Here is a 14,074-nt window from a genome sequence, read left to right as displayed (position 1 = left end):
TGATATATCATTTGAATCTCACCCTGAATGTCAGTAAGCCAACCAGGCTTTAGAGAACCAGGCATTACGTGGCAGTAATGGTGCTGGTTAGTTATTAGCCAGGATGCTGCATTTTGTGTCTTTTGCACTTGGGGGACCCAGGTAAATTGCAATACAGTAGTCCAAGGTTGAGTACACAAAGACAGGTATGGGTATAAGAACATCTGGGGAATAAAATGCTGTTTTATGTTCCGCAGAGCCAGCCCTAAACAATTTGATGCCCTAGGCAAGATATTGGCTGGTGCCCCCAGCACCACCACTAGTTCAGCCTCTGACCCTGCACCGCTTTCCCAGCACCATCAGCCCGCACCCATAGCAGTCCTTATTTTGGTGTTCCTACTCCCTATATTTTAAATAGGAACAGTGCACACATTCAGTGCACAGCCCAAAAAGGGGTGTGTTCCTGCTGGGAAGGGGCATGGCCACACAATAGTACCCCCAATTCAAATTAAGCCACACAGTAGTGAAACTTTATTCACATTTTATCATGCAATAGTGTCCCTAATTCACGTTGCATCACACAGTAGTACCACTTTATCTTTTAAATGTTACTCCTCACATTAGTGCCCCTTATTTACATTGCATCACACTGAATTGCTACTTATTCTCCTTACACCACACCATATTGCTCTTTATTCACAATAGACCACACAGTAGTGCCCTGTCTATACGTTATGCCACACAGTAGAGCACCTTATACACATAATACCACACATTAGAAATGGATTTATACACATAATACCACAAAGTAATGCCCCTTATACATATGACACACATTATTGATGTCCTTATAAATATAATGCGCCTTACACATTATGCCAACCTTTATTAATGCCCTTTCACACATAATGTCCCTTACACATATGCCAGACATCAGAGGCGTCACCAGGTGTGGTGACACCCGGTGCGCACCCCTGATGTACTGCCGCGATCGCGGCAAAAAAAAGGGCGTGGCCTTACAGCTAGGGGGCGTGGCTTCGCGGGGATACCGGGATCGTCACTCTGGGGGCGTGCCCAGCATCTCCGGAGATGCTGGGCTTCCCCCAGAGACGGTCTCAGTGTGCTGTCGGCTCCTCTGCTATGACAGGAGCCGGGTGCTGTAACGGAATATCACACTGCAGCACCTGGCTCCTGTCACTGCGGAGGAGCTGACATTTGGTGTCACCCCCTCCAGGTGTCACACCCGGGTGCGGGCCGCACCCCCCGCACCCGCCTTGTGACGCCACTGCCAGACATTATTAATGTCCTTATAGACATAATGACACACATAATGTCACTTTCACATATGCTCCATGGTATTCATGCATTTATACACATGACACACATTATGCCCCTTATACATATGCAATACACTACTGCACAACCAACCCTCCTGCACACAGCACTCACATGATATGCGGCATGCCTATATTCCATGGGCGACTGTGACTGTATCTGCATACAAAATGCTATGTTACAGTGATTTCCAGGAATACACTGTAACGTAGCATTTCGTATGCAGATACAGCCACAGTCACACACAGAATATAGGCATGCCGCATATCATTTTAATCAGCAGAACCTACTTGTGGCCCTAGGCCTACTATATGCCATAGGCATTTGCGTAGTTTGCCTATGCCTAGGGCCGGCTCTGATGTTCCGCATTTACAGACTAAAGATTTTATCTTAGCTAATATCAGTGATGTTATTAATATTATTACACTTTATTTACATGGTGCCACAAGTGGTCCACAGCACCATACAAAGGTAAACAGTAAGACAGAACATGATAAAATAAAGCATTACAGTAGCCAAAACATAAACCAGACATAAAAAACAATTAGCACCACAGATCTCAGTACACAATACAACTTATAAGCAGGTAAGCTGCTAAGGTAGGGACATGTCATCAATAGTGATGGCAACACTAGGAATTAGGAACTGCAGAAGATGGCCAGTGTGTGGGAGAAAGCTATACTTGAAGTGCAGGAGAAGAGGGCTGAGAGAATAGGAGTGATGAGGAGTTTACAATCTGTTCCCAGGAGTTTACAATCTAAGGGGAGGGGAGACAGACAGAAGACTTAAGGCATGAACACATCAATGGGGACCTGATGGCAGGAAGGTAGAGAGATAGTGATGACTGGGGAAGGTAGTGAGATTGAGATGGCTGGGGCAGGAGGGTGAGGCGAGCCACTGTATGAATTGGTTATGAGCTGGATGGATATACAGTGATGAACAGGTGGGTTTTAAGTTAGAAGCTATACAAGGCCAGTAAATAGTCTGATGGAGCAGTGAAGTGCATTCCAGTGAAGGGGAGTGGCACAGAAGAAATATGGGATTTGTGCGTGAGATGCACAGTTGGTACTATGCCTCTTTTCATAGCATAAATTGTATAATTTCTATTTTGGTAACATTATAAAGCTAGGAGTGAAGCTCATAAACAGTCTTAAAATGTTACAATAGTGAAAAAGCAGAACTTTTTGTTGTACTTTGCTCTTTTTTTACTTCATAAATGACCCCAATGTTAAACATTCATTAGGATATGCATGTTTTAATATGGACTTACTTAGACATTAGCATGGTCTGTAGCGGGACTACTGAACACTATTAGATTTACTTTATAGTGTGTTTGCTATTCAGTTTTGTGATTAAATGGTCTATTTTGTATTTAACACAAAATGTTATCTTTTATCACATTATTGTTAACTTTAAAAAGAGTGGGACTGAGTGACCTTCTGGCTGCATGAGAGGCACTTGACTATTCTCATCCACTCAGCTGCATTTCAGTAGGGTTGCAAAAGGTTAGCCATAACTGTGCTTATTGTCTAAAATATCTGTGCCACCTCATTAAGTCATTGATAATAAACAGGTGATAGGTAGGTAAGAAATCTAGGGGCTAATTAAAACATACATAATTATTAAAATATTTTGTAAAACAATCAGTTTTCAAAAAAAGGTTTACGATGGCCCATTCTGAAGAGCATTGCAACTCAATTATTGAGCCCTTAGCCATAGGATAAATAGCCCTGGTATTCAATTGGATATATTATTTCAGTCTCTACAGAAGGCATTTTTTATTATTTTAATAAACTCTCAGATGACCAGTATACTGAATTTGTCATGCGTTATTTTAACGTCATTGTCTATTCATTTTTATTGTCAGTAAAATCTTGTGATGTTAGCTTCCATCCATTTTTATCAAGGCACCCAAATTTCTGTCATCAAAATAGCTACCCAGTATTTCTCCATCTGTCATTGTGATGGTTTACAGTATTCCATTCCTCCCTGACTGCACTCAGACAATTCATTATTCCTAAAGAGCATTGATGCAGTTATCTCCAATACTCAAAGTGTTATGTTGTGTTTATAACGTCATCAAATTCTGGCATAAACACACAATGAGTCCTCAAAGGCTGATTACAGATTGAATGAGCATAAACATTTATAAATGTTAGACATGATCCATTTGTACACAACACTACAGATAATGCAGCAGTTCCTAACTGCCCACATACTATCTATACATAATATCACCATATCCTTCAACTTATTGAATATAATTTATTTCTGAATTCCAATTAATGTAAAGATTATGTACTTTACAAGATGCCTGGTCACAAATGAAACTAAATTAAGGTGGACCACACAAGTTAATAAATTATCTGTAATATACTGTGAAGCAATTGAAAAGGTGTGTCCATAAAGATAAAACTTATCACTCAATAATATTACAACCTTAAGATCTTCAGCTGTCTGATACCATCACATTCACCATCAACACAACTTTGCAACACCCTTTTGTCACATAGACACAGATCTTTTCATACACAAACACATAGGACAACCTAATAGTATTCAACTGCAGCATACTTCCTTCCAAGTGGTACTCCTCTCTTTTCCCTGCAGGCTTCGATTTCAGTGAAGCACCAAGTTACCCCGACAATCTGACCAGCCCAGAACCCAGTCAGTGAGATGAATCTTTGCATTTTGTGGGGCTAGAATCGGGGAGGAAGTTGGGTTACCATGGAGTTCTATGTTTGGCTGCTTCTTCCACCATTCCGCCTGTCTTTCTGTAACTTGGTCTACTAAAATTTTCTAAAACATTGTGAAACACAAATAACTTGGGGAAGGAATAGGAAATGAACAAAGATATTGATAAAATGGTTTATTTATACAATTCAATTAAATTATAACAATTTGAATAAAATGTAACATTGTCTTCCACCCTGCCAAACCACTGATAAACTCAAATATGTTCTATCCATAATTGCTAATGACAAAATTCATGCAATATCAAAGCAGCTACCATATTACATTTATATTTTATAGTATTACTTGTCAAATTGTTTTCTTTAAAATACTTCACTTTCCCCAATATCTATTCTACAGTAGCTGCAATTAAAAGCATTTAATTACCCCACCAAAGTCCCATTTGATCTACTTTTCAGGCAGGTATACCTGGAGAACTTTGAAAATGTGCAGACTTGCTCGGATTGGTGAGGCATTGCTGACTCAATGAACTACTCCATTGAGACAGTATTCTGCATATCATTCATTCAGCAGTATCCTGGAAACCAGTACAAGCTTTGCGCATTTCGAAAAGTCTCCAAGATTAGCTGCCCAAATATAATTTAAAGGAGGCTGCTGTATGGGCAATTAGCTGGGGCAAGATGTTTAATGCATTTTGTTTGTAAGAAATTGCAAATAAGAAGCATGGTGGAAGAATTTGCTCTTTAATATTTTTAAATTATTTGCACTTGTCTTATACAATGATGTTTTTATTATAAAGGAAAATTATGTATGAACAATGATTATTTTAGAATAAATTTACCAGATAATCTGACTAATTGGGGGCACATATCAAAAGATAACTGTGATTAACACTTTACATAAAGTTTACATAGAACAAAAATCAAATTAATTTATATGACATTGTTTAATTAATGACATTGCTCATATAATTATTACCTTAGATGGAAAAATAGCAGGTCTGCTGTTCTTTAATGCAATTTTAGTGCTCCCTCTTTATACTGCACTTTTTTTACAACACCACTCTTGCTTACCACCAGGTATTTTCACTTATGAAAAATGCATACTAATGTATTACTTCCATATCATATCATACTAACTCATATCACTTCTTATAACACCACACCACTCACCATGATGCCTGTGTTGTAAACTGACAGTATAAAGAGAGAGTAGTCAATGGGATGTCTAAAATGCATTTCTAATAAGTGCCCCCAATTATTAAGTTTATTTAGTAACCTTATGCTGCTATACAGTATTATTGCTGATTTTATAGTTAGGCCGATATTCAATTAGTCCTGTTAATTTTTTTAACAAAAAAACGGTCTGATAGCAAGATTTTTAAACAATTGTCATTCTCAGGTTATTCAATTAAAGCCCATTTTTAGGGGGAGAAAAATGTCCTGTTATGATGCGATAACACATGGGATCTGGGATAAATGTGCAGATACATGTGTTATCGTGGCTCCAAGGGCTGTTTATAGGGGATTATGCTTCAGGTGCCTGAGGCACCTCAAGCATAATCTCCGATAAATGCCAGGTATCAGTACTAAATGTCTAACCACAATTGAATCAATTAGCTGCAGTACACTACCGCAGCTAATTCAATACTGGCCTTAGTATTTTTTTATTTTTTTTTATTTTTTTTTTACAGTAAATCCATAGTAGTATGGGAGATTAATTCAAATGTATGATAATATATAGATATTAGTTATAGAATATATATTTATGATTTCTCAAAGTTTATGTTGTGCTGTGCTTTCCAATAATACTTAGGAGATGCAGCTCAACAGATAATTTCATATATATATTTAGTTATGTAAATAATTTTTAGGAAATTTGTGTGTTATTTTTTCTGACTAAAGAATAAATAAATTATTTATAGAATTATGAATTAAGATGAGTATTTATTTTGCCAACTATTTGGATCCATCCATCAATGTTATTTACTTTTATAGTGTAATACATTAATAACATGATGCTAATGAAACACAACTGCTCTGAGGTGGTGGTGGTGGTGGTGGTGGTGGTGGTGGTGGTGTTGAATTTGGCAAAAATGTGTATTAACATTATAATTACTGTTTAATAATGAGCAAAACACATACATAAATTATAATTCACATAACTAGAATTTCCTTACTGTATGTTAATGTCAAGTTACAAATGCAAAGAATTATGACAATATGGGGGTATCCTATTAGCCCTAGTTTATATATATATATATATATATACATACATACCGTATATACTCAAGTATAAGCCAACTTTTTCAGCACTTTCTTTTGTGCTAAAAAAGCCACCTCGGCTTATACTCGAGTCAGTGGCAGTGCAGTGTGACAGGCAGAGCAGTGTGAAGGAGGGACACTGAGCGCACAGCGCGCGCCTCTCCTGTGTCCCTCCTGCATCTCCGGCGGCAGCGGCGGGTCTATTAAAGAAAGTACCCGTTCATGACCTCTGATCACGAACCGGCACTTCCTTTAATAGACCCGCCGCGGCCGCCGGAGATGCAGGAGGGACACAGGAGAGGCGCGCGCTGTGCGCTCCGTGTCCCTCCTTCAGAAGACAGTGCTGGATCGACGGAGGGGTAAGTAACAGGCACTGGGGGAGCATATTTGGCACTTGGGGAGGGGTCACATGTGGCAGCATGAGGGGCATATGTGGCAGGATGAGGGGCATATGTGGCAACAGGAGGGGCATATGTGGCAGCATGAGGGGCATATCTGGCAGCATGAGGGCATATCTGGCAGCATGAGGGCATATCTGGCACTGTGGGGCATATGTGGCAGCATGAGGGGCATATCTGGCAGCATGAGGGCATATCTGGCAGCATGAGGGCATATCTGGCACATCTGGCACTGTGGGGCATGTGTGGCAGCATGAGGGGCATATCTGGCAGCATGAGGGCATATCTGGCAGCATGAGGGCATATCTGGCACATCTGGCACTGTGGGGCTTATTTGGCAGCATGAGGGCATATCTGGCACTGTGGGGCATATTTGGCAGCATGAGGGCATATCTGGCACATCAGGCACTGTGGGGCATATCTGGCAGTATGAGGGCATATCTGGCACTGTGGGGGCATATCTGGCAGTATGAGGGCATATCTGGCACTGAGGGCTGTGTACGGCTAAAGCTGCATTTCCCACCCTAGGCTTATACTCGAGTCAATAAGTTTTCACAGGTTTTTGTGGTAGCATTAGGTGCCTCGGCTTATATTCGGGTTGACTTATACTCGAGTATATACGGTATATATATATGTATATATATATATACACACACACACACACACACACACACACACACACACACACACACACACACACACAGTATAGGGATTTACAAAATAAAAAATATCTAGGTGTTCATATTAGTTAAAAACTGTTATTATAATTAAATAACTTCTGGTTATGTGACCTGAAATTTATACATGCATTTTGCACATTATTAAACAGTAACTATAATGTTTATACACATGTTCCCCAAATTAAAACAAGCTTTGTTACAAGAGCTGTCATTTCTGAGAATACCATTTCAGTGCTACGCGATCTGGGTTCTCTGAGCTTGACGCAAACCAGAGTTCAGTCAGAATCAAACCTACAGAAGGACAAATTCCAAGTTTGAGGCTCCTCAGTGCAGTATAGGAATTTTCTGCTAAGCATAAGCCAACCTCATTGAAGTGTCAGAGAATTTTATAGAAAATTCCATTTGTATATGTTTGCATGCTAAACCCCGCTATGTTTTTAATGTATAAAAGTGTAATGTGGTAGTCGGAAACCAACTTTAAATAAGTAATTCAGTAATTCAGTGGTAATTTATTAATATATTTACTACTTTAATAAATAATATATAAAGTTGCATGAAGTTTATAAAAAATGTTATGTGGCACTGAAATCTTTTGTGCATAAAGTAGTAAGATAATATTGACAGTATTTATTAGTATCACTATTAGTAGTAACTGTAAACCAAATTCAAACTAAATAAAAAGACATACTATATGCTTAAAATGTTATTTCACATTAGAACTTGATGACCATGGGTTTAAATTAATTGTATGCTTTGTATTTGAACAGATGACACCGTTCATGAATCAGCTGAGCCATCCCGTGGAGAAAATACAGCACCCACACCAAGGATACCAAACTGGCTCTTGACAACTCTACTGTTTCTCCTGACGATACTTTTGACGTTATAGCACAGTAAACTTCACAGACCAGCTGCAGAAAAAACTAGGGTCTTGGAACATCACAGATCCACCTAACTGCTTCACACAAGAAAAAAACTTTTTTTTCCCTGAATTTTGTTTTTTATTTTTGCTTTATTTTTATGTTTTTTTTCCCACTATCAAGCGAACATGAGCTCCAGGAGACTATTTACTTCACATATGCTAGAATTAAAGACTTTTTTTTCCCAGAACATAAAAAACAGAAAAAAAGCCTAATCAAAATGCCAAATTTTAATAGTAACACTAGTGAATTAAAGTTTCCCTTGCATTCAGTTTTAGGACGTCCCTTATTTTGGTACACATTCTTGTCTGCGTGAATGGTGAAAGTGAAAAGAACCACTATAAATGGATATTTCATTAAAGGAATCAAAATCTAGAAGGAATTTCTGCTGTGTTGATCGCCTAAGAGAATTGTTCACAGGTGTGGCAGAATATGCATAAGAACATGAGTGGAGACATCCTGAAATTTCAGAAGGTTTCTGAGGAAATGTTTATCTGAGAAGACAATATTCAACAAATCTCCTAAGCACTCTTAACTGCACTAAGGGATTGGGGATATTTTTTTTTATATGATTATTATTGTTGTTTTTAATATATTTTATGTCACTTAGAGTGCAGAGAATTCTACTATTTAAAAAAAAAAACATAGGCAGATAATACCATAACTAGATTGCCAAGGTGCTACATTTTTTGATTTTGCTGTTCTACAATTCACATGCATTTTGTATATAAAGTGACCATGCCCAAAGGTTAACTGTCTTTGGAGGCAGCCATAAGGTACTTCCTATGTCCACAGTCTGATAATACTGTATGTGTGTCAGCAGGAAGTGTTTCATATTACTGAAGTTTATTTTTTATTTTTTACATTAACTTTACTATACCGTTATTAAACAAACACTTGACACCATTTTGCAGAGTGACATGCATGGTGAATAAACATCTCTAAAAGAAAATGAATATTTCATTGAAAGAAACAGAGGCAAGCTTCTGTTTCCTCGTTTGACGCCTTTGAGCGGAGTAGCGAGTGCAATGGATTGCTTTGCTGTGAACCAACAGTATATATGGAAGAGCACTTGCAATTCCTTTAGATGGAAGTGGTAAACTACAGTAAATTGGCTCCCAAAGATTTTAAGGAAATCATTTCAAACAACTGGTATATGCATTACTGAGGAACATTTATGCTGAAGTTGACCACATGCTTTTTTGCATAAATTAATGTTGATAAACTTGATTACAACAGTGTGCATCAAACCATGGTTATGTAAATGGACAGCTACCTATTGTCTTGTAAGAACATTCAAATATGGACGCTTAATAACTTTTCAGGGTGCCTTGAGTTTTTTTTTTGTTTAATTATTATTGATGTATAGCAAAGGACATGACTCAGACACTTCATATTCACCAAAAGTACTTTACGTAAAAAAGCCTTTAACAAACTGTGATTATGTTTAATATAAAACTTTAAAAAAAAACAAGTACAATAATACTTTTAATATATTTGTAAAAAAAAAATCAATACATGCATACATATATAAATGGTCATAGTTATTCAACAGCATTTTCTAACTAAGTCATGTATTTCCTAGAGATCAGAATGCAATGGGAGGTGCAACAAGAGCCTTTTAAAAAAAAATCCATGTGTTGGCCTGGGTTGCTTTAATCTAGAACAATAGTATTATGCAATTATTTTTTACATCGTATATACAATAAACTACAATAAAGCACAGAGAAATAACCTAAGAAATGATTATTATATTATGCCATAGGCTACTTTGACGGCAGTGTGATTCATTCGTATACTGTAGTTTGTCGTATCACAACTTTACAGTGTTAGCACAAAAAAACTACCTTCATTAGGGTTCCAGCCTTTATGTTGCTATTACGAGCAATTATTAATGCAGATGTAGCAGCCATCTAAATTGGTAGAAACCATCAAACCATTATATAATACATACTGTGTGTATGTTCTTTTAAACAGCATTACAGATGACATTTAATAACATATTAGTAACACTGCTACTTATGTACATTTGTGTTGTGATGGGTGTTAATGTATTTAACAGCCTTCAAATTGCTTTAGACATTTTGGGGTTTTATGTTGCTATTATTATAACTGTATTAATTATTATCATGAAGTAGCAGTTATTATTTCTTTTTTTTCTCATTTCAAAAAATATATGTCCTTATTATAAACAGGTACAGTAACTGATAATTGACAGAAAATAAACAACATTATTCCTTTTTTTAATTTTAAATACAGACAATGAACTTATTATATGTTGTCAAATAAGTTTATCCAGTTGGACAGAGGCTGGTTACAGTCACATATGAAACTGCAATAAGTAATGATATTCTGGAAGACTATTTCTGTATTGTTTCAAATATTAATTATTTGAAGGAGGGTGGGGCAAATTTTAGAGCTGCTCATTGCACTTGAAGTCTCTTTTGGCTTTCTTCTCTTTTTCTTACACACTCTGTCTTTTCCTCTCGCACCTTTCTCCCTCTCCCCATATATAATTTTGGCCCAGGTAGGGTACCCTTTAACCCATATTCCTGGTTGCCATGGCTTTGCAACTTGAAGCAGGGGGAAGATTAAGCATCAATCTGTTTGGTGGATACTGTGTATCCTTTAGTACACAAGATAACATTTCATGTTAGACTAGACTATTGTTTTGTACTATACCTTCTTGGATGGCAAAGAATATAAGATTAAGAAAAAAAGTACATTCTTTAAATTCTGTATTATTATTAGCATCCAGTATATTGTATATAGTGTTTGATAATAAAGTATTAATTCAATTCCTATGTCTTTTGTAAGTGAATACATTAGACTTTCAGACCACAAAAGAGAAAAAAACACATAACACGCTTGTCACCAGATGGAGCTTGACCAACAGAGAAAAGTTCATCGGTGAAACATGATCACTCACAAGTCCTCACTCAGTCATGACCCAGAGCAACGCAACACATAATGATCAATGTTTTGTACTAAATGTTTATAGGTCTGATGTTAGAGCCCTGTGTATTTTTGGCATGTTGGGTTAAGGAAACATAAGGAATTCTATTTTCTTGGGGGGGTTTTTGGTCATTTTTAAGAGGTCTGATATTGAAGATATCCTCTTTGCTCTACATGCTTATAAACCATGTGGCATTGACATGCCACACTCTATGAAACAATTCCATTAGGAAAAAATAAAGCATCTATAAATTACCTCTTTAATATATGTGAACCATTAATACTTTATGTAATACATTTTTGTCTGAAAGAATGACAGTCTTCATGGCCCATTTATCACTGTAATACTAAATGTGTTTCCAGTATCTTAGGAGTTGTACTTGGTTCCGTTCACTTGTCATGTAACTGCGTGGCCACCCGTTTTCATTTCTACCCTTTTCTGTCAATTCTGCTCTATCTGTGTCCTCCTTTCCAGCAGTGAATGAGCAGATCTGTCCTACGTTTTGGCACCATTGAGTTTTTCCCAGGCATTTACCCCCCAACTTTCTTGGAGACAAATTTCTCTATGATACACTTACTGCCATTGTCTGTACAGTTTAATAGATGCTGACATGTTGAAGGTTACCCCATTAGACTACAAAATCTGCTTTCCATACTTACTCCTGACATCTCATTGAAACCACTCATTGTCTGTGCATCTGGGTACAAAAGTCCAGCTCAGTGTGGTCCTGTGCTTGTACTGCCCTGCTTTGCACTTACTATTCATTGAGTGCTGTTTGGAAATGCTTACATTATATGAGTTTGAACAAAAATGTAAAAAAAATAATAATCATAAACTGTATTTGTATATACACGTGTCCGTACAAATAAACTTACATAAAAAAGTGATTTACCCTTGTTGCTGCTTTATTTGGCTTTGTTCACATAAAAAAGTCTTTATTTTAAAATTGAAGAGTTGGGAGCATGTGTGTTTTGTTTGTGTAAAATACTTCCTTGTGCACAAAACAGACTTACGCTTGCATGTGTATGCATTTAGAGTTGTTTTTTATGCTTTTCAAGACCCTCTGTATAGAGAAGCAGAATAAGGAAAACTGGTACAAAGTTGCATATCCAGATGTTAGGAGGGGTTGGGTTCGATTAGCCGGCGGTCGGGATGCCGGTAGTCAGAATACCGATCTTGGCATCCCAATGTTTGTAACCCCGACAAAGGAAGGTGAGTATAGTTACCTTCCCCCATTGGTCCCCTAACCCATCCTCCCCACAGCCTAAACATACCCTCCTCCCACCCCAAAGCCTAACCCTAACCCTCGGTGGTGGTGCCTAACTCTAACCTCCCCTTCCCACAGCCTGTGGTGGCTTACCTTTCCTAACTCAGTGGTGTCTTCATCTGTTGGGATTCCAGTGTTGGTATGGTGAACCTTTTCGAGATGCCGGTTTCAGTATTCCGAATAGTGTCGGGAATCCGGCATTGGTATTCTGACTACCGGTATCCCGACATCTGGGATCCTGAACGGATCCTGTTAGGAGTCTCTTAATTTGTGGTTGCTTGATCCTTGGTGTGAAATATGAACGACATGTACTGTAATTGTATGATCAGCACTAATTCTATATACAGTAATTCATTAGCTTGGCTGCTTTATTAAATGAAGTTACATAGAAAAATATAATTTGATGGCAGATATGAACCACTTGGCCCATCTAATCTGCCCGTATACATACAGTACACAAACTTACACACTGGGTTTAATTTTTGATGTGAGTCAATTAACCTACCAGTATATTTTTGAATTGTGGGAGGAAAACAGAGTACTGAGACGAAACACACAAAAGCACAGAGAGAATACACAAACTCCACACAGTTATAGCTGTGATGGGAATCAAAGCCATGACCTCAGTGCTATGAGACAGTAATGCTAGCCATTACACCATCCATACTGCCCCATTGCGGCCATCAATTTGCTTTACTTAATAGATATTTGCACTGGGAACTTTGTTTTTTAGAATATTCACTTTTGATTTTTAAAATGCAGATTTTTAATTTTATTTGTACTTTTTTATTTCTGTCTGTATTTCAATGTATTTACATGGTAAGTGTACTGTAACTTTTTCATTTATTAATATCACTGACCAAACACTATTCTATATCATGTACATGACAACTTGTTACAGTATTTTATTGTGTGAAAATTTGGATAATGAGCATTTATTTCTAACTCTTTCAAGTCCCTTCTGCACATATACTCCTGGCACTAACATAGCAGATACAGTATGCTGCTGCTCTAGAGATGGACATATTTTGAGATGTGTCTGGCTCAGCATACAGTACACATGTACAGTAATTGTCACTTTTTTGCCTTTTTATGTCTGGGTGTTTTTTTTGTACAATGTGTCCCCCAAATGTTTAGTTATCCTTAGAGATTGTAGTAGTAGTGCTTAGTTGTTTTTCATTCATTTTTATGGTGCTAGTTCACTGGAGGTGGGTATTACTTATAAAATTTAGACACATGCACACATAGCTGTAACTAGACTTTTTGGTGCCCTGTGTCAGAGAGAGATTTGGCGCCCCCTGCCCCCCATTGTTCCATTAGGGGCATACAGCGCATGTCTTGTGGGGAAGGGACATGAGAAGATTGGTCCCAGAGAAAGCCCATGCTATGATGTCCCTTCCCACATTATATATATATATATACTGCTCAAAAAAATAAAGGGAAGACTTAAACAACACAATGTAACTCCAAGTCAATGACACTTCTGTGAAATCAAACTGTCCACTTAGGAAGCAACACTGATTGACAATCAATTTCACATGCTGTTGTGCAAATGGAATAGACAGCCTGTGGAAATTATAG

General features: G+C 37.6%; 1 protein-coding gene across 4 annotated transcripts in view; it reads left to right on the top strand.

Annotated features, from left to right (window-relative positions):
- Positions 1–12,092, top strand: part of EFNA5 (ephrin A5) — a 486,689-nt gene extending 474,597 nt beyond the window's left edge. For 2 of the 4 annotated variants that reach the window (XM_063964086.1, XM_063964085.1), the window contains 2 exons: positions 3,925–3,981; positions 8,118–12,092. In XM_063964086.1, the coding sequence (XP_063820156.1) occupies positions 3,925–3,981; positions 8,118–8,239 (179 nt within the window). In that variant the 3' untranslated portion in view covers positions 8,240–12,092. The remainder of the gene's footprint in view (positions 1–3,924; positions 3,982–8,117) is intronic. The other 2 variants (XM_063964088.1, XM_063964087.1) reach the window with 1 other exon arrangement.
- Positions 12,093–14,074: the final 1,982 nt, after the last annotated feature.

The sequence above is a fragment of the Pseudophryne corroboree genome, chromosome 1 (genome assembly GCF_028390025.1).
Source record: "Pseudophryne corroboree isolate aPseCor3 chromosome 1, aPseCor3.hap2, whole genome shotgun sequence".
Classification (NCBI taxonomy): Eukaryota; Metazoa; Chordata; class Amphibia; order Anura; family Myobatrachidae; genus Pseudophryne; species Pseudophryne corroboree.
This window is presented reverse-complemented; position numbering and strand designations above follow the sequence as displayed.